Source organism: Stenella coeruleoalba (assembly GCF_951394435.1).
Source record: "Stenella coeruleoalba genome assembly, chromosome: 2".
Classification (NCBI taxonomy): domain Eukaryota; kingdom Metazoa; phylum Chordata; class Mammalia; order Artiodactyla; family Delphinidae; genus Stenella; species Stenella coeruleoalba.
The window spans coordinates 178,818,141-178,834,230 of NC_137147.1; the positions used below are offsets into that span (position 1 = coordinate 178,818,141).

Genomic DNA, 16,090 nt, shown 5'->3' on the forward strand with positions numbered 1-16,090 from the left:
AAAAAAAAAAAAAAAAAAAAATTACAGACCAATATCACTGATGAACATAGATGCAAAAATCCTCAACAAATATACTAGCAAACCAAATCCAACAATACATTAAAAGGATCACACACCATGACCAAACGGGATTTATCCCTGGGATGCAAGAATTCTTCAACATCTGTAAATCAATCAGTGTGATACACCACATTAACAAAGTGAAAAATAAAAACCATATGATCATCTCAATAGATGCAGAAAAAGCTTTTGACAAAATTCAACACCATTTATGATGAAAACTCTCCAGAAAGTGGGCATAGAGGGAACTCATTTCAACATAATAAAGGCCGTATATGACAAATCCACAGCAAACATCATTCTCAATGATGGAAAGCTGAAAGCACTTCCTGTAAGATCAGGAACAAGACAAGGATGTCCACTCTCACCACTTTTATTGAACATAGTTTTGGAAGTCCTAGCCACAGCAATCAGAGAAGAAAACGATATAGAAGGCATCCAAATTGGAAAAGAAGAAGTAAAACTGTCACTGTTCGCAGATGACATGATACTATACATAGAAAATCCTAAAGATACTACCAGAAAACTACTAGAGCTCATTAATGAATTCAGTAAAGCTGCAGAATACAAAATTAAAACATAGAATCTGCTGCATTTCTATTCACTAACAATGAAAGTCCAAAAACAGAAATTAAAGAAACAACCCCATTTACCATCGCATCAAAAAGAATAAAATACCTACGGATAAACCTACCTAAGGAGACAAAGACCTGTACTCTGAAAACTATGAAAAACTGATGAAAGAAATCGAAGATGACACAAACAGAGGAAAGATATACCATATTCCTGGGTTGGAAGAATCAATATTGTCAGAATGACTATACAACCCAAGGCAATCTACAGATGCAATGCAATCCCTATCCAATTACCAATGGCATTTTCCACAAAACTAAAAACAAAAAGATTTTAAATTTCTATGGAGACACAAAAATATCTGAATAGCCAAAGCAATCTTGAGAAAGAAAAACAAAGCTGGAAGAATAAGACTCCCTGACTTCACACTATACTACAAAGCTACAGTAATCAAAACAGTATGGAACTGGCACAAAAACAGAAATACAGATCAACGGAACAAGACAGAAAGTCCAGAAATAAACCCATGCACCTATGATCAAAATTAATCTACAACAAAGGAGGCAAGACTATACAATGGAGAAAAGACAGTGTCTTCAATAAATCGTGCTGGGAAAAGTGGACAGCTACATGTAAAAAATGAAATTAGAACATTTTCTAACACCATGCACAAAAATAAACTCAAAATGAGTTAAAGACCTAAATGTAAGACTGGATACTATAAAACTCTTGGAGGCAAACATAGTAAGAATACTCTTTCACATAAATTCAAGCAGTATCTTTTTTGATCCATCTCCTAGAGTAATAGAAATAAAAACAAAAACAAACAAATGTGACCTAATTAAATTCAAAAGCTTCTGCACAGCAAAGGAAACCATCAACAAAATGAAAAGATAACCCACAGAATGGGAGAAAATATTCGTAAATGATGTGACCGACAGGGATTAATCTCCAAAATATAGAAACAGCTCATGCAGCTCTATGGCAAAAAAACAAACAACCCAATCAAAAAATGGGCACAAGATCTAAATAGACATTTCTCCAAAGACATACAGATGGCCAAAAAGCACATGAAAAGATGCTCAACATCAGTAATTATCAGAGAAATGCAAATCAAAACTACAATGAGTTATCACCTCACACCAGTCAGAATGGCCATGATCAAAGTCTACAAACAGGGACTTCCCTGGTGGCCCAGTGGTTAAGACTCCATGCTCCCAATGCAGGGGGCCCAGGTTGGATCCCAGGTCAGGGAACTAGATCCCATATGCATGACGCAACTAAGAGTTCGCATGCCACAACTAAGGAGCCCACCTGCCACAACTAAGACCCGGCACAACCAAATAAATAAATTTTTTTAAAGTCTACAAACAAATGCCGGAGAGGGTGTGAAGCAAAGGGAACCCTCCAACACCGTTGGTGGGAAGTAAATTGGTACAACCACTATGGAGAACAGTATGGAGGTTTCTTAAAAAACTAAAAAGAGAACTACCATATGATCCAGCAATCCCACTACTGGGCATATATCCAGACAAAAACATGGTTCAAAAGGATACACGCACCCCAGTGTTCACTGCAGCACTGCTTACAATCGCCAAGACATGGAAGCAACCTAAATGTTCATCTACAGAAGAATGGATAAAGAAGATGTGGTAGGGCCCAGGATGTAGAGTTGGCAGTGCCTGACGGCAAGTCTGACACAGAGTTGGGCAGGGTCGAGAGTAGGGGCAGCAGTCGGGGATGGCAGGAGAAGGAGGCAGCAGCGATCACTTATAAATGGCACTGAAGCAGGACCCGAAGCCTCAATTCCAGGAGGGTGAGAGAGTGCTGTGCTTCCACGGGCCTCTTCTTTATGAAGCAAAGTGTGTAAAGGTGGCCACAAAGGATAAACAAGTGTAATACTTTACACATTACAGTAGTCCTGTGTTCAGCTAACAATCCACTATGCATATAAAAATGTATGACTAAAAATAAAAATAATCTGGGACTTCCCCAGTGGTCCAGCAGTTAAGACTCCATGCTTCCAAGGCAGGGGGCCTGAGTTCGAACCCTGGTCAGATCCCGCATGTCGCAACTAAGATCCCGCATGCCACAACCAAAGATCCCACACACCGCAACTAAAGATCCTGCGTACCACAACTAAAGACCCGGCGCACTGCAAATAAAGACCCGGCGCAGCCAAATAAATAATTTCTTTTTTAATAAAAATACTTTACGGCTGTGAAAGCAATTATACTTCCCAAAGATGGCTGCCACAATATTGTCCATTCCATACATTCTTACAGTCTGACACTGACACCACAGTGACACAAGAGGTGGGATGTAATATTACTTCTCATTTATTCTGGGCAACAGCAGAATCGATGCTAAGTGACTTCTGGAATAGGTCATAAATGGGGACATGGCTGCTGCCTGGGGCTATTCCAACATTCGCCCTCGAAACCCACCCAACCAACACGCTGAGAGTATCCAGGACACGTGGAGAGGTCTCAGCTGAGAGCCACCATCATCCTCCCGATGTGTATGTGAAAGAGAGTACCTTCAAGATGACATCTCCCTCCACTACCACATGACCACAACTGCACGAGATACTGCAAGTAAGAACCATCTATCTGAGGGTCTGGTCAGCCCCCAGAATTGTGAAGAATAATAATGAAATGATTACTGTGGTTTTCATCACTAAGTGGTGGCACGATGTGGATAACAACAGAACATAATCAGAACAAATTGTGTAGGAAAACTACCACATAGCATGATGCTAGCATACAGCTACTGGGTCACTCCTTGCACCTTATACTATGCATCTCACTTACCCACTCAGAGGCTTTCAAGCTCTTTTACTTACTTTAAAGGAGGAAGAAAAATTCTACTGATGAATAAAAGAAAAAAATGGAAACAGTCACTATCTCCACTTTTTTTTGTTGTTTTGTTTTTTTGTTTTTGTTTTTGCGGTACGCGGGCCTCTCACTGCTGTGCCCTCTCCCACTACGGAGCACAGGCTCTGGACGCACAGGCTCAGTGGCCATGGCTCACTGGCCCAGCCGCTCTGCAGCATGTGGGATCCTCCCGGACCAGGGCACGAACCCGCGTCCCCTGCATCAGCAGGTGGACTCTCAGCCACCGCGCCACCAGGGAAGCCCCATCTCCACTTTTAATAGTACAAAGCTTTTGGCAGACTGCTATTCGTTCTTCAATAACAATTATCCTCTTCTTCTATAGAAATGGTGTGAACTGGGCACATGGCAACACAGCTGAAGACTACGTTTTCCAGCCCCCCTTGCAGCTAAGTTAATCAAACAACTAAGTTGTGGCCAGCGGGATATGCACCCCACTTCCAGGTCTTGTGCATCTCCCAGTCCCTTCCTACGCCCTGGAATAAAAACTGGAACAGCTGTCTTGGACCCAGAGATGAAGCTCCCAGCATTGGATGTCCACCTCTTTAACTTTTCAGTGAGACAAAAATAAACAAGAAAACCAAAAAACGCTTCTATCTTTTCTAAGTCACTGTATTTTGGGTCTCTCTGGTACAGCCCCCTAGCCTACACACTGATATAAACTGCAAACCCCTGGCTAACACTTCAGGGCTGACAAGCCACTGATCATGACACACTGTTGTCATGTAATCAGGCAATCAACCCGACCTGCTCCCACTCTTCTTCAGGATAGTCCCTGTTTTTCTGGCAAGTATTCCATGTGCTTCATTTGTTTTGGCTTCTTAATCACGTGTGACTTACTACATATTAGGCAGAAGTCACAAAATAATTTCTTAAAGGTATGTGGATTTTCACATTACTACTGATGTAGCAGGCATTTTAAAAGTCATCATGAATCCTGGAAAAGAATAAATACATGTGTATGTATAACTAAATCACTTTGCTGTACACCTGAAACTAACACAACATTGTAAATCAAATATACTCCAATATAGGGGCTTCCCTGGTGGCGCAGTGGTTGAGAGTCTGCCTGCCGATGCAGGGGACACAGGTTCGTGCCCCGGTCCGGGAAGATCCCACATGCCGCGGAGCGGCTGGGCCCGTGAGCCATGGCCTCTGAGCCTGTGCATCTGAAGCCTGTGCTCCGCAATGGGAGAGGCCACAACAGTGAGAGGCCCGCGTACCGCAAAAAAAAAAACAACAACAAAACAAATATACTCCAATATAAAAGAAAATAAAAAAATAAGTTCATTTTTTAAAAAGTCATCATGAATCAAATAGCATCTTTAATCAGTGAACATTCTAGAGAAACTAATGCCAATTACTTCATTAAAATATGCAAGTTTCTCGAATACTTTATGAAACCAAATCAAAATAGAGACAAAGAGAGAGAAATAGAGTAATTTAACTACTGTATTATTTTATTCCAAAACAAGATATGTGGCAGTTTTTCCCTTCCGGCTCTATATCCCCAATTCCTCAAGAAAAATGAAAAATGAAGAATCATAAAACTGAAAGGTTTGTCTCAAATCTCAGCTTTCTCAGCTGTAATATGAAACTAAAACAAATAGGTTAACACTTAAAAGAACTGGAAAAAGAAGAACAAACAAAACCTAAAGTCAGCACTAGGAAGGAAATAATAAAGATCAGAGGGGAAATAAACAGAGATTAAAAACAATAGGAAAAAAAAATCAATAAAACCAAGAGCTGGTTCTTTGAAAGGTTAATAAACAAGACCGACAAACCTCTGGCCAGGCTCACCAAGAAGGAAAGAGAGAGAACCCAAATAAACTAAATAAGAAATGAAAAAGGGACGTAACAACCAACACTATAGAAATACAAAAAAAAATAAGGGAATACTATGAACAATTATATGCCAACAAATTCAACAACCTAGAAGAAATGGACAACTTTCTAGAAACATTCAGTCTACCAAAACTGAATCAAGAAATAGATAATTTGAACAGACTGATCATTAGAAGTGAAATATCAATAGAATCTGTAATTTTAAAACTGCCTACAAATAAAAGTCCAGGACCAAATGGCTTCATAGGTGAATTCTACCAAACATACAAAGAACTCTCACCCATCCTTCTCCAACTCTTCCAAAACATTGCAGAAGAGGGAACACTCCCAAAGACATTCTATGAAGCCACCATCACCCTGATATGAAAACCACTAACAAAGAAAATTACAGGCCAATATCTTTGATGAATATAGATGCAAAAATTCTCAACAAAATATTACCAAACTGAATCCAACAACACATAAAAAAGATCAAACACCACGACCAAATGGGATTCATCCCAAGTTCACAAGGATGGTCCAACATACACAAATCAATGTGATACACCACATCAACAACAGAAAAAAACAAAAACCACATGATCATTTCAATACATGCAGAAAAAGCATCTAACAAAATTCAACATGCATTCATGATAAAAACTCTTACCAAAGTGGGTACAGAGGGAACATATCTCAACATAATAAAAGCTATTTATGACAAACCCACAGCTAATATAATACTCAACAGTGAAAAGCTGACAGCCTTCCCACTAAAATCTGGAACAGGACAAGGATGCCCACTCTCACCACTTCTGTTCAACATAGTATTGGAAGTCTTAGCCACAGCAATCAGACAAGAAAAAGAAATAAAAGGTATCCAAATTAGGATGGAAGAGATAAAACTGTCATTATATGCAAATGACGTGATGCTATATACAGAAAACCCTAAAAACTCCACACAAAAACTACTAGAACTGATAAACAAATTCAAGAAGTTAGCAGGATAAAAGATTAACATACAGAAATCAGCTGTATTTCTTTACACTAACAACGAAATAGCAGAAAGGGAATGTAAAAAAAAACAAACAAAAAACCAATACCTTTCAAAATCACACCCCCAAAAATAAAATACTAAATAAACCTGACCAAGGAGGTGAAAGACTTATACACTGAGAACTATAAAACATTAAAAAAGGAAACTGAAGATGATTCAAAGAAATGGAAAGATATCCCATGCTCTTGGATGAGATTTAATATTGTTAAAATGGCCATACTGGGCTTCCCTGGTGGCGCAGTGGTTGAGAGTCCGCCTGCCAATGCAGGGGACACGGGTTCGTGCCCTGGTCCAGGAAGATCCCACATGCTGTGGAGCGGCTGGGCCCGTGAGCCATGGCCGCTGAGCCTGCGCATCCAGAGCCTGTGCTCCGCAACGGGAGAGGCCACAACAGTGAGAGGCCCGCGTACCGCAAAAAAAAAAAAAAATGGCCATACTACCCAAAGCAATCTACAGATTTAATGCGATCCCTATCAAATTACTCATGACATTTTTCACAGAACTAGAACAAATAATCCTAAAATTCATATGGAACCATCAAAGACCCAGAATTGCCAAAGCAATCCTGAAGAAAAAGAACAAAGCAGAAGGTATAACCCTCCCAGACTTCAGACAATACTACAAAGCTACAGTAATCAAAACAGCATGGTATTGGGACAAAAAACAGACATATGGATCAACGAAACAGAACAGAGAGCCCAGAAATAAACCCACAGAACTACGGTCAATCACACAGCTTTGACACATGAGGCAAGAATATACAATGGGAAAAAGACAGTCTCTTCAGCAAGTGGTGCTGGGAAAGTTAGACAGCCACATGTAAATCAGTGAAGTTAGAACACTCCCTCACATCATACTCAAAAAATAAACTCAAAATGGCTTGAAGACTTAAACATAAGACATGACACCATAAAACTCCTAGAAAAGATCATAGGCAAAACATTCTCTGACATAAGTCATACCAATGTTTTCTTTGGTCAGTCTCCCAAGGTGACAGAAATAAAAACAAAAATAAACAAATGGGACTTAATCAAACTTACAAGCTTTTGCACAGCAAAGCAAACAATCAATCAACAAAACGAAAAGACAACCTACAGAATGGGCGAAAATATTTGCAAATGATGCAACCAACAAGGGTTTAATTTCCAAATTATACAAACAGCTCAAACAACTCAACAACAAAAAGAAAACAAACAACCCAATCGAAAAATGGGCAGAAGACCTAAATAGACATTTCTCCAAAGAGGAAATACAAATGGACAGTAGGCATATGAAAAGATGTTCAACATTGCTAAACTATTAGAGAAATGCAAATCAAAACTACAATGAGGTACCACCTCACACCGGTCAGAATGGCCATCATTAAAACCTCTACAAATAACAAATGCTGGAGAGGATATGGAGAAAAGAGAACCCTCCTACACTGTTGGCGGAAACGTAAATTGGTACAGCCACTGTGGAGAACAGTATGGAGATCCCTCAGAAACCTAAAAATAGAGCCACCATATGATCCAGCAATCCCATCCCTGGGCATATATCCAGAGGAAACTCTAATCCAAAGAGATACACGCACCCCTATGTTCCTAGCAGCACTATTCACAATAGCCAACACATGGCAACAACCTAAATGCCCACTGAGAGAGGAATGGATAAAGAAGATGTGGTACATATATACAATGGAATACTATTCAGCCATAGAAAAAGAATGAAACAATGCCATTTGCAGCAACATGGATGCAACTAGAGATTATCATACTAAGTGAAATAAGTCAGAAAGCAAATATCATATAATATCACTTAAATGTGGAATCTAAACTATGACACAAATGAACCTATCTACAAAACAGACTCACGGACATGGAGAACAGACTTGTGGTTGCCAAAGGGGAGGGGTTGGGGGAGGGATGGAGTGGGAGATTGGGGTTAGTAGATGTAAGCTTTTATATATAGAATGGATAAACAACAAGATCCTACTGTATAGCACAAAGAACTGTATTCAGTATCCTGTGGTAAACCATAACGGAAAAGAATATTTTTAAAAAATGTATATATATGTATAATTGAATCACTTTGTTGTACAGCAGAAATTAACAGAACACTGTAAATCAACTATACTTCAATAAAAAAATAAAATAAAATAAAATAAATAGGTTAAGAACAAAGAGTTTGACCAAGTCTTGGAGGTTTGATTCTGTATTAAAAACTTGATATTCAAAGATGAGATGAAAAGCAAGAAGACATCTATTACAGCAAAATACCTTAGATCCATGCCAAGGCCCTGTGGATATTTAGGGGCTAGAACACAGGTAGCAAAATCTGACAATCTGTTTGTAAAGCCAATTATAAAAGCCTTGAAAAGATAAAATTTAACTCACCATCTGTGTCCTTAACCATATCAAGTTTAAGGGCCTTTGTTCCATCGAAGCAAAATGCCCTGATGGAATTTAGCCCTAACAATAACGCATTCTGCTTTATTTTTTCTACTTTGTTGGATATTTTATCCAGTGCTATCACTTCTCCCTAAAAAAACAAAACAAACACATAAAAAAGTGAAAATCCAAAGCAGTCATGAAAGTTATTAATAATGAGAAAAACGGACAATTATAGTCTTCCCCACTTTCCTCCTACCCCTAGTTTTAAAGCTGAAGTCATCATCCAAATGAATATCAAATTTACATCCAATACTTAAGTCTTACCTTTTAAAGAACACAATCTTGCCAGATAATTTTCTTATAATACCCATCTACTTTTAATCCGCAAAACTCAAAAGCAAAAGCAGCGTTTGCAATCTTCTAAAGAAACTTTAAAATACCCATTTGAGATAAATATTAAAAAATCGCCAATTTGATGTGCCTTGCTCACCTCTGGAAGAGCATCAACTAACGTTCTGAGACATTTGCCTTCTGGTCCTCTGAGATACAGATGAATGTTACTTGTAAAAAATGAATCCTCATCCCAATACTTTCTGAGATACATACATGTAACAAAATTCACGTGAATTCTGACAACTAAAGACAGAAAAATAGAAGCCTGTATATCACAGCAAATGTTCTGCACTGGTAGTAGTTCAAAAATAATTTTACATGGGAACACTTCGATTAAGTCAAAGTCAATAAAGACAAGAGGCTACAGTTTTGTGAATGAGTTGTGACAGTCACATGGTATTTTAAAACATACTATGAAATGTTCTGCAGAGATGGTGATGTAAACGTTTCAGTGTATTTTTTTTTTTGCTTTTGTTCCTCCTTGTTGTGACATACGCATTGACGGCATAGACTACAATACTGAAGATTTGCTGATTGTGTTCTTGAATGTGACACTAGGTTTAGCGGCCGGCATAGTTCCAGTTAATACCTCGACGGACAGGGAAACCATTTCGAGTGAGCTGAACTGGAAAAGTAGGCAAAACCCACCAGAATAAGGTTCCACTGCAACTACAGTGAAGGAGAAACTGCACTGGCCGAAGGCTGCTCTTACAAAAGTACAAAATTCTGCTTAACTACAAACAAAAAAAATCAACAATGACAAACTGAAAGTATTAACAAAATCTGGGATTCAATTCTGGCTCAAATATTTCTGTTCAGGTTCCTGGGTGCTGGCCCGCTGCGAGACTGCCTAAATGGCCCCAATTCTTCAAGTCTCCATGTATCCCCACCCTCTGCCGTTGACCTTGCAACACCCGGCTGGTCCGAGTCGGGCTCGGCCACCTGGTTTGCACTGGCTGATGGGATGACAGTAGGAGTGATGCAAGGAGAGATGCGGAACGCTGGCCTTGCTCTGCTTTGTCCTCTGCCACTGCTGGCCCTCAGCTACTGCGCTCTGCTGTGCTAGTGCCCTAGTCCCACAGGAGGGCAAGAGATGCAGGGACCAGAGGCAAGACATTCCAGTGGCCTCAGCTGAGCCGACCTGAGCCTCACCCAAGTGAGTGAGCCCAGCCAAGGCCATGAGAAACTCCGGCCACCCCACAGGGACCAGGTGCCACAGTCAGGCTGGCGGCCATCGACTGAATCCCAGACTCCGGAGGGGATGCAGGGCCACCGAGGCTGTGTGGTTGTTTTCACACCGCGTTATAAAACCAGCAGAGAATGCACATGCCTCTAATACCCAGCCTCTCTTTGGAAAGACTTCCTCCTGGAGAGCAGAAAATACCTCGGAGTGAATACACTTTTAAGCAAACACAATAAATATCATACCGTAAGTGAGGGGGATAATTATCACTTCCTCAAAGCATATAATCTTTACATTTGAGCTTTCAGGAAAACTGAAAAATGATTTGCATTAAATACCACAATTCCATAAAATGAACCCTTCTGTTTTGTGTTCATTTTACACACTGGTGGTATTTAATGCATTTTTTCCCTAAAGAGTTTTTTTGTTTGTTTTTTTTTAGTTACCACCTTAAATTCTTTTTTGACAAAGAGTAGTGTAAGTCAATAGGCAAGTGTATCTCCTCTAATGAACCACGACTATCAATTCCACGATATTTAAACGACAAATACCTTTTTCTATTGGAGATCTTTCTTAGATTGAAGGCTGCTCATTGAGGTTATATTAGTGCTACTGCAAGTGTCTATGTATATGCGGAGAGCACACAGTGCATGGATTTTACACACGCACATTTATCGTGCAGAGATGACAGGTTTAGGCCTTCAGCGTATTTACTGAAAATATAAAATTTTATACTTATATATTTTTATCCCCGTTTGTGACATTGTGAATGTTTCAGAAATTCTAATAGTGTCAAATATGAATGTGTAAGAAATGACAACTTTCATCATAAGTCTTTGGACAATTAAAGTTATCTACACTAATGAAAGGGAAAAGTTATAATTTCATCCTTGACACAGTACAATTTCCAACTATTTTCTGTGCAAGATTGCTTGTAAATACCTTGACAGTCCTAAGCGTCATCAAATATAGATCAAAAACGTATCACCTGATAAAAGTCCAACATCTGGCACTTGCGAGAGTGGGAAATACTGTATCTTTTATCAGGCAAATTAGCTGGAGCAGAAAGGCTTTTGCTAAATCAGCCTCATGGAGGTTTCCATGCCAGAAAGTCTTACCTCAGTAGGTAATTGTTTCTTATCTATAAATTAGTACTAGGAAGAAAACCGCTGAGTTTCCTAGGCACATAAGCATTTTTACTGCTGTATAAATCTGAGCTAAATTAGAAAAGTGACAACGGACACACGGCCCTCACTGTTCCTGTGTCCTTGCTCTGCTCTTCCCCAGCTGAGATTCTACGGCACGTTACATACACTCCCTTATATACATCCTCAACTCACGTGCGTCTGTTTCTCGCACATCCAAGGGACAAAAGCTCAGCTGTGATTAAACCCAGGCCTTCACCAACCTCCTGTCTATCCCCCCGACGCAGCCAAAGAGCACATCACTAGCCCAACTCATCTCACTCTAAATCCATGACTGCTGTACTCATGGGGCCCTGGCGCACAACTGAATTCTCATGACGCGTCCGTAGGCCATCCTCACTCCTTATCCTAGATCGACACTTCCTGTCTTCTCAAACCCCTGACCCCCTGCCTTGCCCTTCCCCTTCCCCATCCCCATTCCCCTCTGAAGACCCTGCTTCCTTTTCAGAGAAAACTGGAACAACCAGAAGCCAACTCCCAGTCTCCCACCACGTGTACCAGTCCACCAACACCTCTGCCCATAGCCTCGGCCCTACCTCCTACTTCCACGGATAAACCGTCTCATGCCACCATCTAAAGCCACTGTGCATCAAATCCTGTCCCATTTCACCTACCCCAAGATCCTGTTCCAGCCATTTTCCCGTTCCCTCGGGGGTAACCAATTTCCCCTTCTAATCGCTCTTCTCCATCAGCATGCACTGCTATTTCCCTCATCTTTGAAGAAGGGCTCCCTGAGTCCACCCTCCAAGCGCTGCCCCATTTCTCTGCCCTCCGGTAAAAACGTGCCCTGCCCCCGCAAAGGAGTTGTCCTGATTCACTTTCTTCGCTTCCTCTCATTTTCCATCCAAGCAGGCGTTTCCACTCACCGCCATCACCCACGAGGTGATGAGTCCACGGGGAGGGGGTTCTCGGGCCTCACCTCACTGGCCCCGCCGGGACGTTTCACCCAGCTGCTTGCTCCGTCCCCTTTCGACCCCTTCCTGGCGCGGCGCCCAGGGCATCACGGGCCTCTGTGGTCCTGCCGCATCGGTGGCCGTTCCTCCTGGTTCCCCGAGCCCCGAGCGTCGGCGCACCGCAGCCTCAAGGCTCGCCTTCCGGCCTCCCCTACTTCTTCCGCCCGCATCAGCCTCACGGCCTCGCATGTTTTATCCACGTGTTGACGACTTCCAGACCTCCATTTCCAGTCCCGACCTCTCTCCTGCACCCTGGACTCAACTACCCCACTGCCTGCTCCACGCCACCTCCTGGATGTCTAATGGGACCGCACTGCAGTATAACCCAAACTAAACGGCTGATCTCTCCCTGCAAAACGTGCCCCTCCCGACCCGGCTGCTCCATCCTTCCAGGTCCTCTGGCCAAACACCTAAGGAGTCACGCTGCGCTGGCCTCTCATTTTCACAACCCACGTCCAATCCACCAGCAGCTCTTTGTTAACAGCCCCAGCTTCGAAACACACCCAGAATCCGACCAACTTCTTACCACCTCCATGACGCCCCTGAACTGCTGTCTCCTAAGCGGTCTCTCTGCTTCCGCCGCTGCCCTCTTGCAGCCTGTCTGCAACAACGCGGCCAAGGTAAGGAGCACGCTAGCTTATGTCGCTCTTCTGCCCCAAACCTCCAAGGACGTCCCATCGCTGGAGCGGACGTGAAGTCCCGGAAGAGCCCGCTAAGCTGCTCAGCCCATGCCCCGGCCCCCACTCTCTGATCTCTTCCCCCTCCCCCACCCTGCTCCTCACTTATTCTATGCCGCAAAACTACCACGGTCCCTCCCCCGACCCCGGTTTCCCCAGCAAGTCGGGCAGCGTCCAGCCTGAGCGTTTGCACTTACGTCTCCTCTCGCTGGTACATTCTTCCCACCTGTAAGTCTTCCCTAAATGCCACCTTCCCAGTGGGCTTCTCCCTCGCCACCCACTGCAAACTCACTCTCCCTTCCCCAGTGTTCCCAATCCCATACCCCTCCCACAGTTATATATGCCTTATCTTGTACTCACTCATTTGTTTCTCATCTGTGTCCTTTTACTGCAACGTAAGCTCCATGAAGAAGGAAACTGTGGTCACTATGGTTTATTGCTGTACGCCAGTACTTGGCACACAGTAAGAATAAATCAGTATTTTTTTAATCAGTCCATCAATTAAAATCTGACTCCAGATCAAGAAATATACTGTAGGTGAAGCTACTAGCATGTGCAAACATTTTAGGAACCATTTGGTTTTACAGAATTTGAAACAAACGGGAAGGATAGCATCAACTGGCCATATCCTTCTCAAGCTGAACAATCCCATTTGAAGCACAGTGGTTACAAGGCCACACAGCTTTGAACACAGATAAAACTAGCGCACGATGCAAGAAAACACATCGGCAAATATGCATACATAGGAAAAGCAGTAACATTTGAGCTAAAGTTATCCAAGGACAGACTTCTCTTTTGTGACAATGAAGCAGGCTTTACTAATTAAGCCAAATCATGCTTTTTACGAACCCCAAGGCAAGAAGAACACAGACACATGTAGACGTTCAGTACGTGTGCATGTATTCTGTTGGCCAAAAACATCTTATGGAGAAACACGAACGAACATTTTGGCCAACCCAATATATTTATTATCATCTTTATATTTGCATATATATCAACAATATATATTTGGACACTTTAATAACGGGCTGCCAAGTTAACTTTCAGTGGTAGAATTTATTTGAATAGTTTAAAAAGTGTCAAGTCCTGTAATTAAGAACATGAAAAGATCTCTTAAATGTTTCATTTAGACTTAATCATTTGAGGGAAAAATTCTATTCCATAAATGTATTAGGCAAATCTGGGGTTCAAGAAGGTCTTGAGATAGTCTTCCCAAATAACAATGGTCTACTGAACTTAATATGTGATGAATGACATCACTGAGCGGCCTTCTCTTTGGCTGAATCGAAATTGACCAGATTATGAATGTCTGTACAATGCTCCGTAAGTCACACATACTTCCACCTCCATCACTGAGACATGCAGTGTATCAAGAGCAGCTCTGCACCAAGACGGCCTCACCTGATCACGCATCAGCGCTGCAATGTGTGTTGTTTTGCCTCCGGGGGCCGCACACAAATCTAGAATCTTCTCTCCAGGCTGAGGATCCAGAACATGACTTACTACAGCAGACGGCAAATTCTATAAGGAAAAAAAAACTAATTTGTTATCAGTGACTCAAGATCATTTTAAGTTTCAGAATCAGAGGACGTAAAGACACGACACATTAAAAACTGAACTCTAATATAAAGACACTAAAACACGTATGTGGCCACTGAAGATTCAGTGGTTCTCCATCTAGAGATGACAGTGACGCTTCACTCCTAACAAAGATAACGTTAACGTAATGGCCAAAGATGACAGCAATTTCCAATCCAACGTAATACGTTAAGAACCTTCTGGTATGCAATCAGTTGAAAGCATGAAATAGTCCCAGTGAAGAGGCTTCATTAAATATTTAAATGATGACAAAGTTTCCCTAAAACAATTTCATCTACTACCTTTCTCTACAGTATTTCTCAATCCTGGCTGCACGACAGAATCACCTGGTGAGTTCTGTCTTTTGTTGTTTTTAATGCGCAGTCATCTAGAATAGTTAAATCAGAATTTCTGGCAATAGGGCCAGACATCAGTGTTTTTAAGATCTCCCCAGGTGCTTCTAACATGCAGCTAGCTGTGCACCCTTGCTACTGCTACAGCCATTCTCAACCTTAGCTGCAAACTAGAACCACCTGGGAGAGCTTTTCAGCATCCTGACCCAGGCCCCACCCCAGCCAGACCAACTAAAGCCCATTCACGTGGTAGAGTCCAGGCAGCAGCATGTATTTAAAGCTCTCAGATTATCCAACCTCATCTGGCTTTTAAATCAATTATTTCCAAGAAACCAGGCAATGAAAAGATCAACTTTGGAGCACCATTTTTGATTCCAGATAACCTAGAATGCAACTAGAATATAACTGAAAACAGCTGTTGTAAATATTTAAGTATTAAACCTTTCACTGTCAATCATTTCAATCGTGAAAGACATCAAAGGTGTTTCTGCAGTTCTGTGGATTGTGGTCAGACAAATCAAAAGTTTCCTTTGTGGTTTTGAAAAACCAAATAATACTGCACATTCGTAATTTTAATGATTGTGTGCGACACTCCAATTAACTTTATAAAGTACATCCTTGTGTAACTTCAACTGCTACATGAGAAATAATCAATTATCACCAGCCCTTTACAACCTCCTCTCCTCAACAAGGAACCCACAATGTGAAGCTTCCACGTTAGCTGTTGCAAACAAGTAACAGTACAGATCTGGGGATAATGGTTTCCAGAGAAAGGCCAAGGCAAGAGGCATCAAAAAAAAAAAAAAACCCACAAATTTCACCAGGGATTTTCCCAAGTATATAACTCTACCTCTCTGTAAAGTACCTTCAATAATCGCACAGAATGGACAAAGTATTAGTTGCCTAACTCTGGGGCTTACAAGGTATTCAGCCAATCACCCTATGAACTACCTCATCTTCACAAGTCA

General features: G+C 41.5%; 1 protein-coding gene across 4 annotated transcripts in view; it reads right to left on the bottom strand.

The window, feature by feature from the left end:
- The window catches only part of NSUN6 (NOP2/Sun RNA methyltransferase 6), a 71,155-nt gene that overhangs the window by 20,136 nt on the left and 34,929 nt on the right, over positions 1–16,090 (bottom strand). For all 4 annotated transcript variants that reach the window (XM_079914403.1, XM_079914402.1, XM_079914401.1 and 1 more), the window contains 2 exons: positions 14,593–14,712; positions 8,784–8,928 (listed from right to left, as the gene is read on the bottom strand). In XM_079914403.1, coding sequence (XP_079770529.1) covers positions 8,784–8,928; positions 14,593–14,712 — 265 coding nt within the window. The remainder of the gene's footprint in view (positions 1–8,783; positions 8,929–14,592; positions 14,713–16,090) is intronic.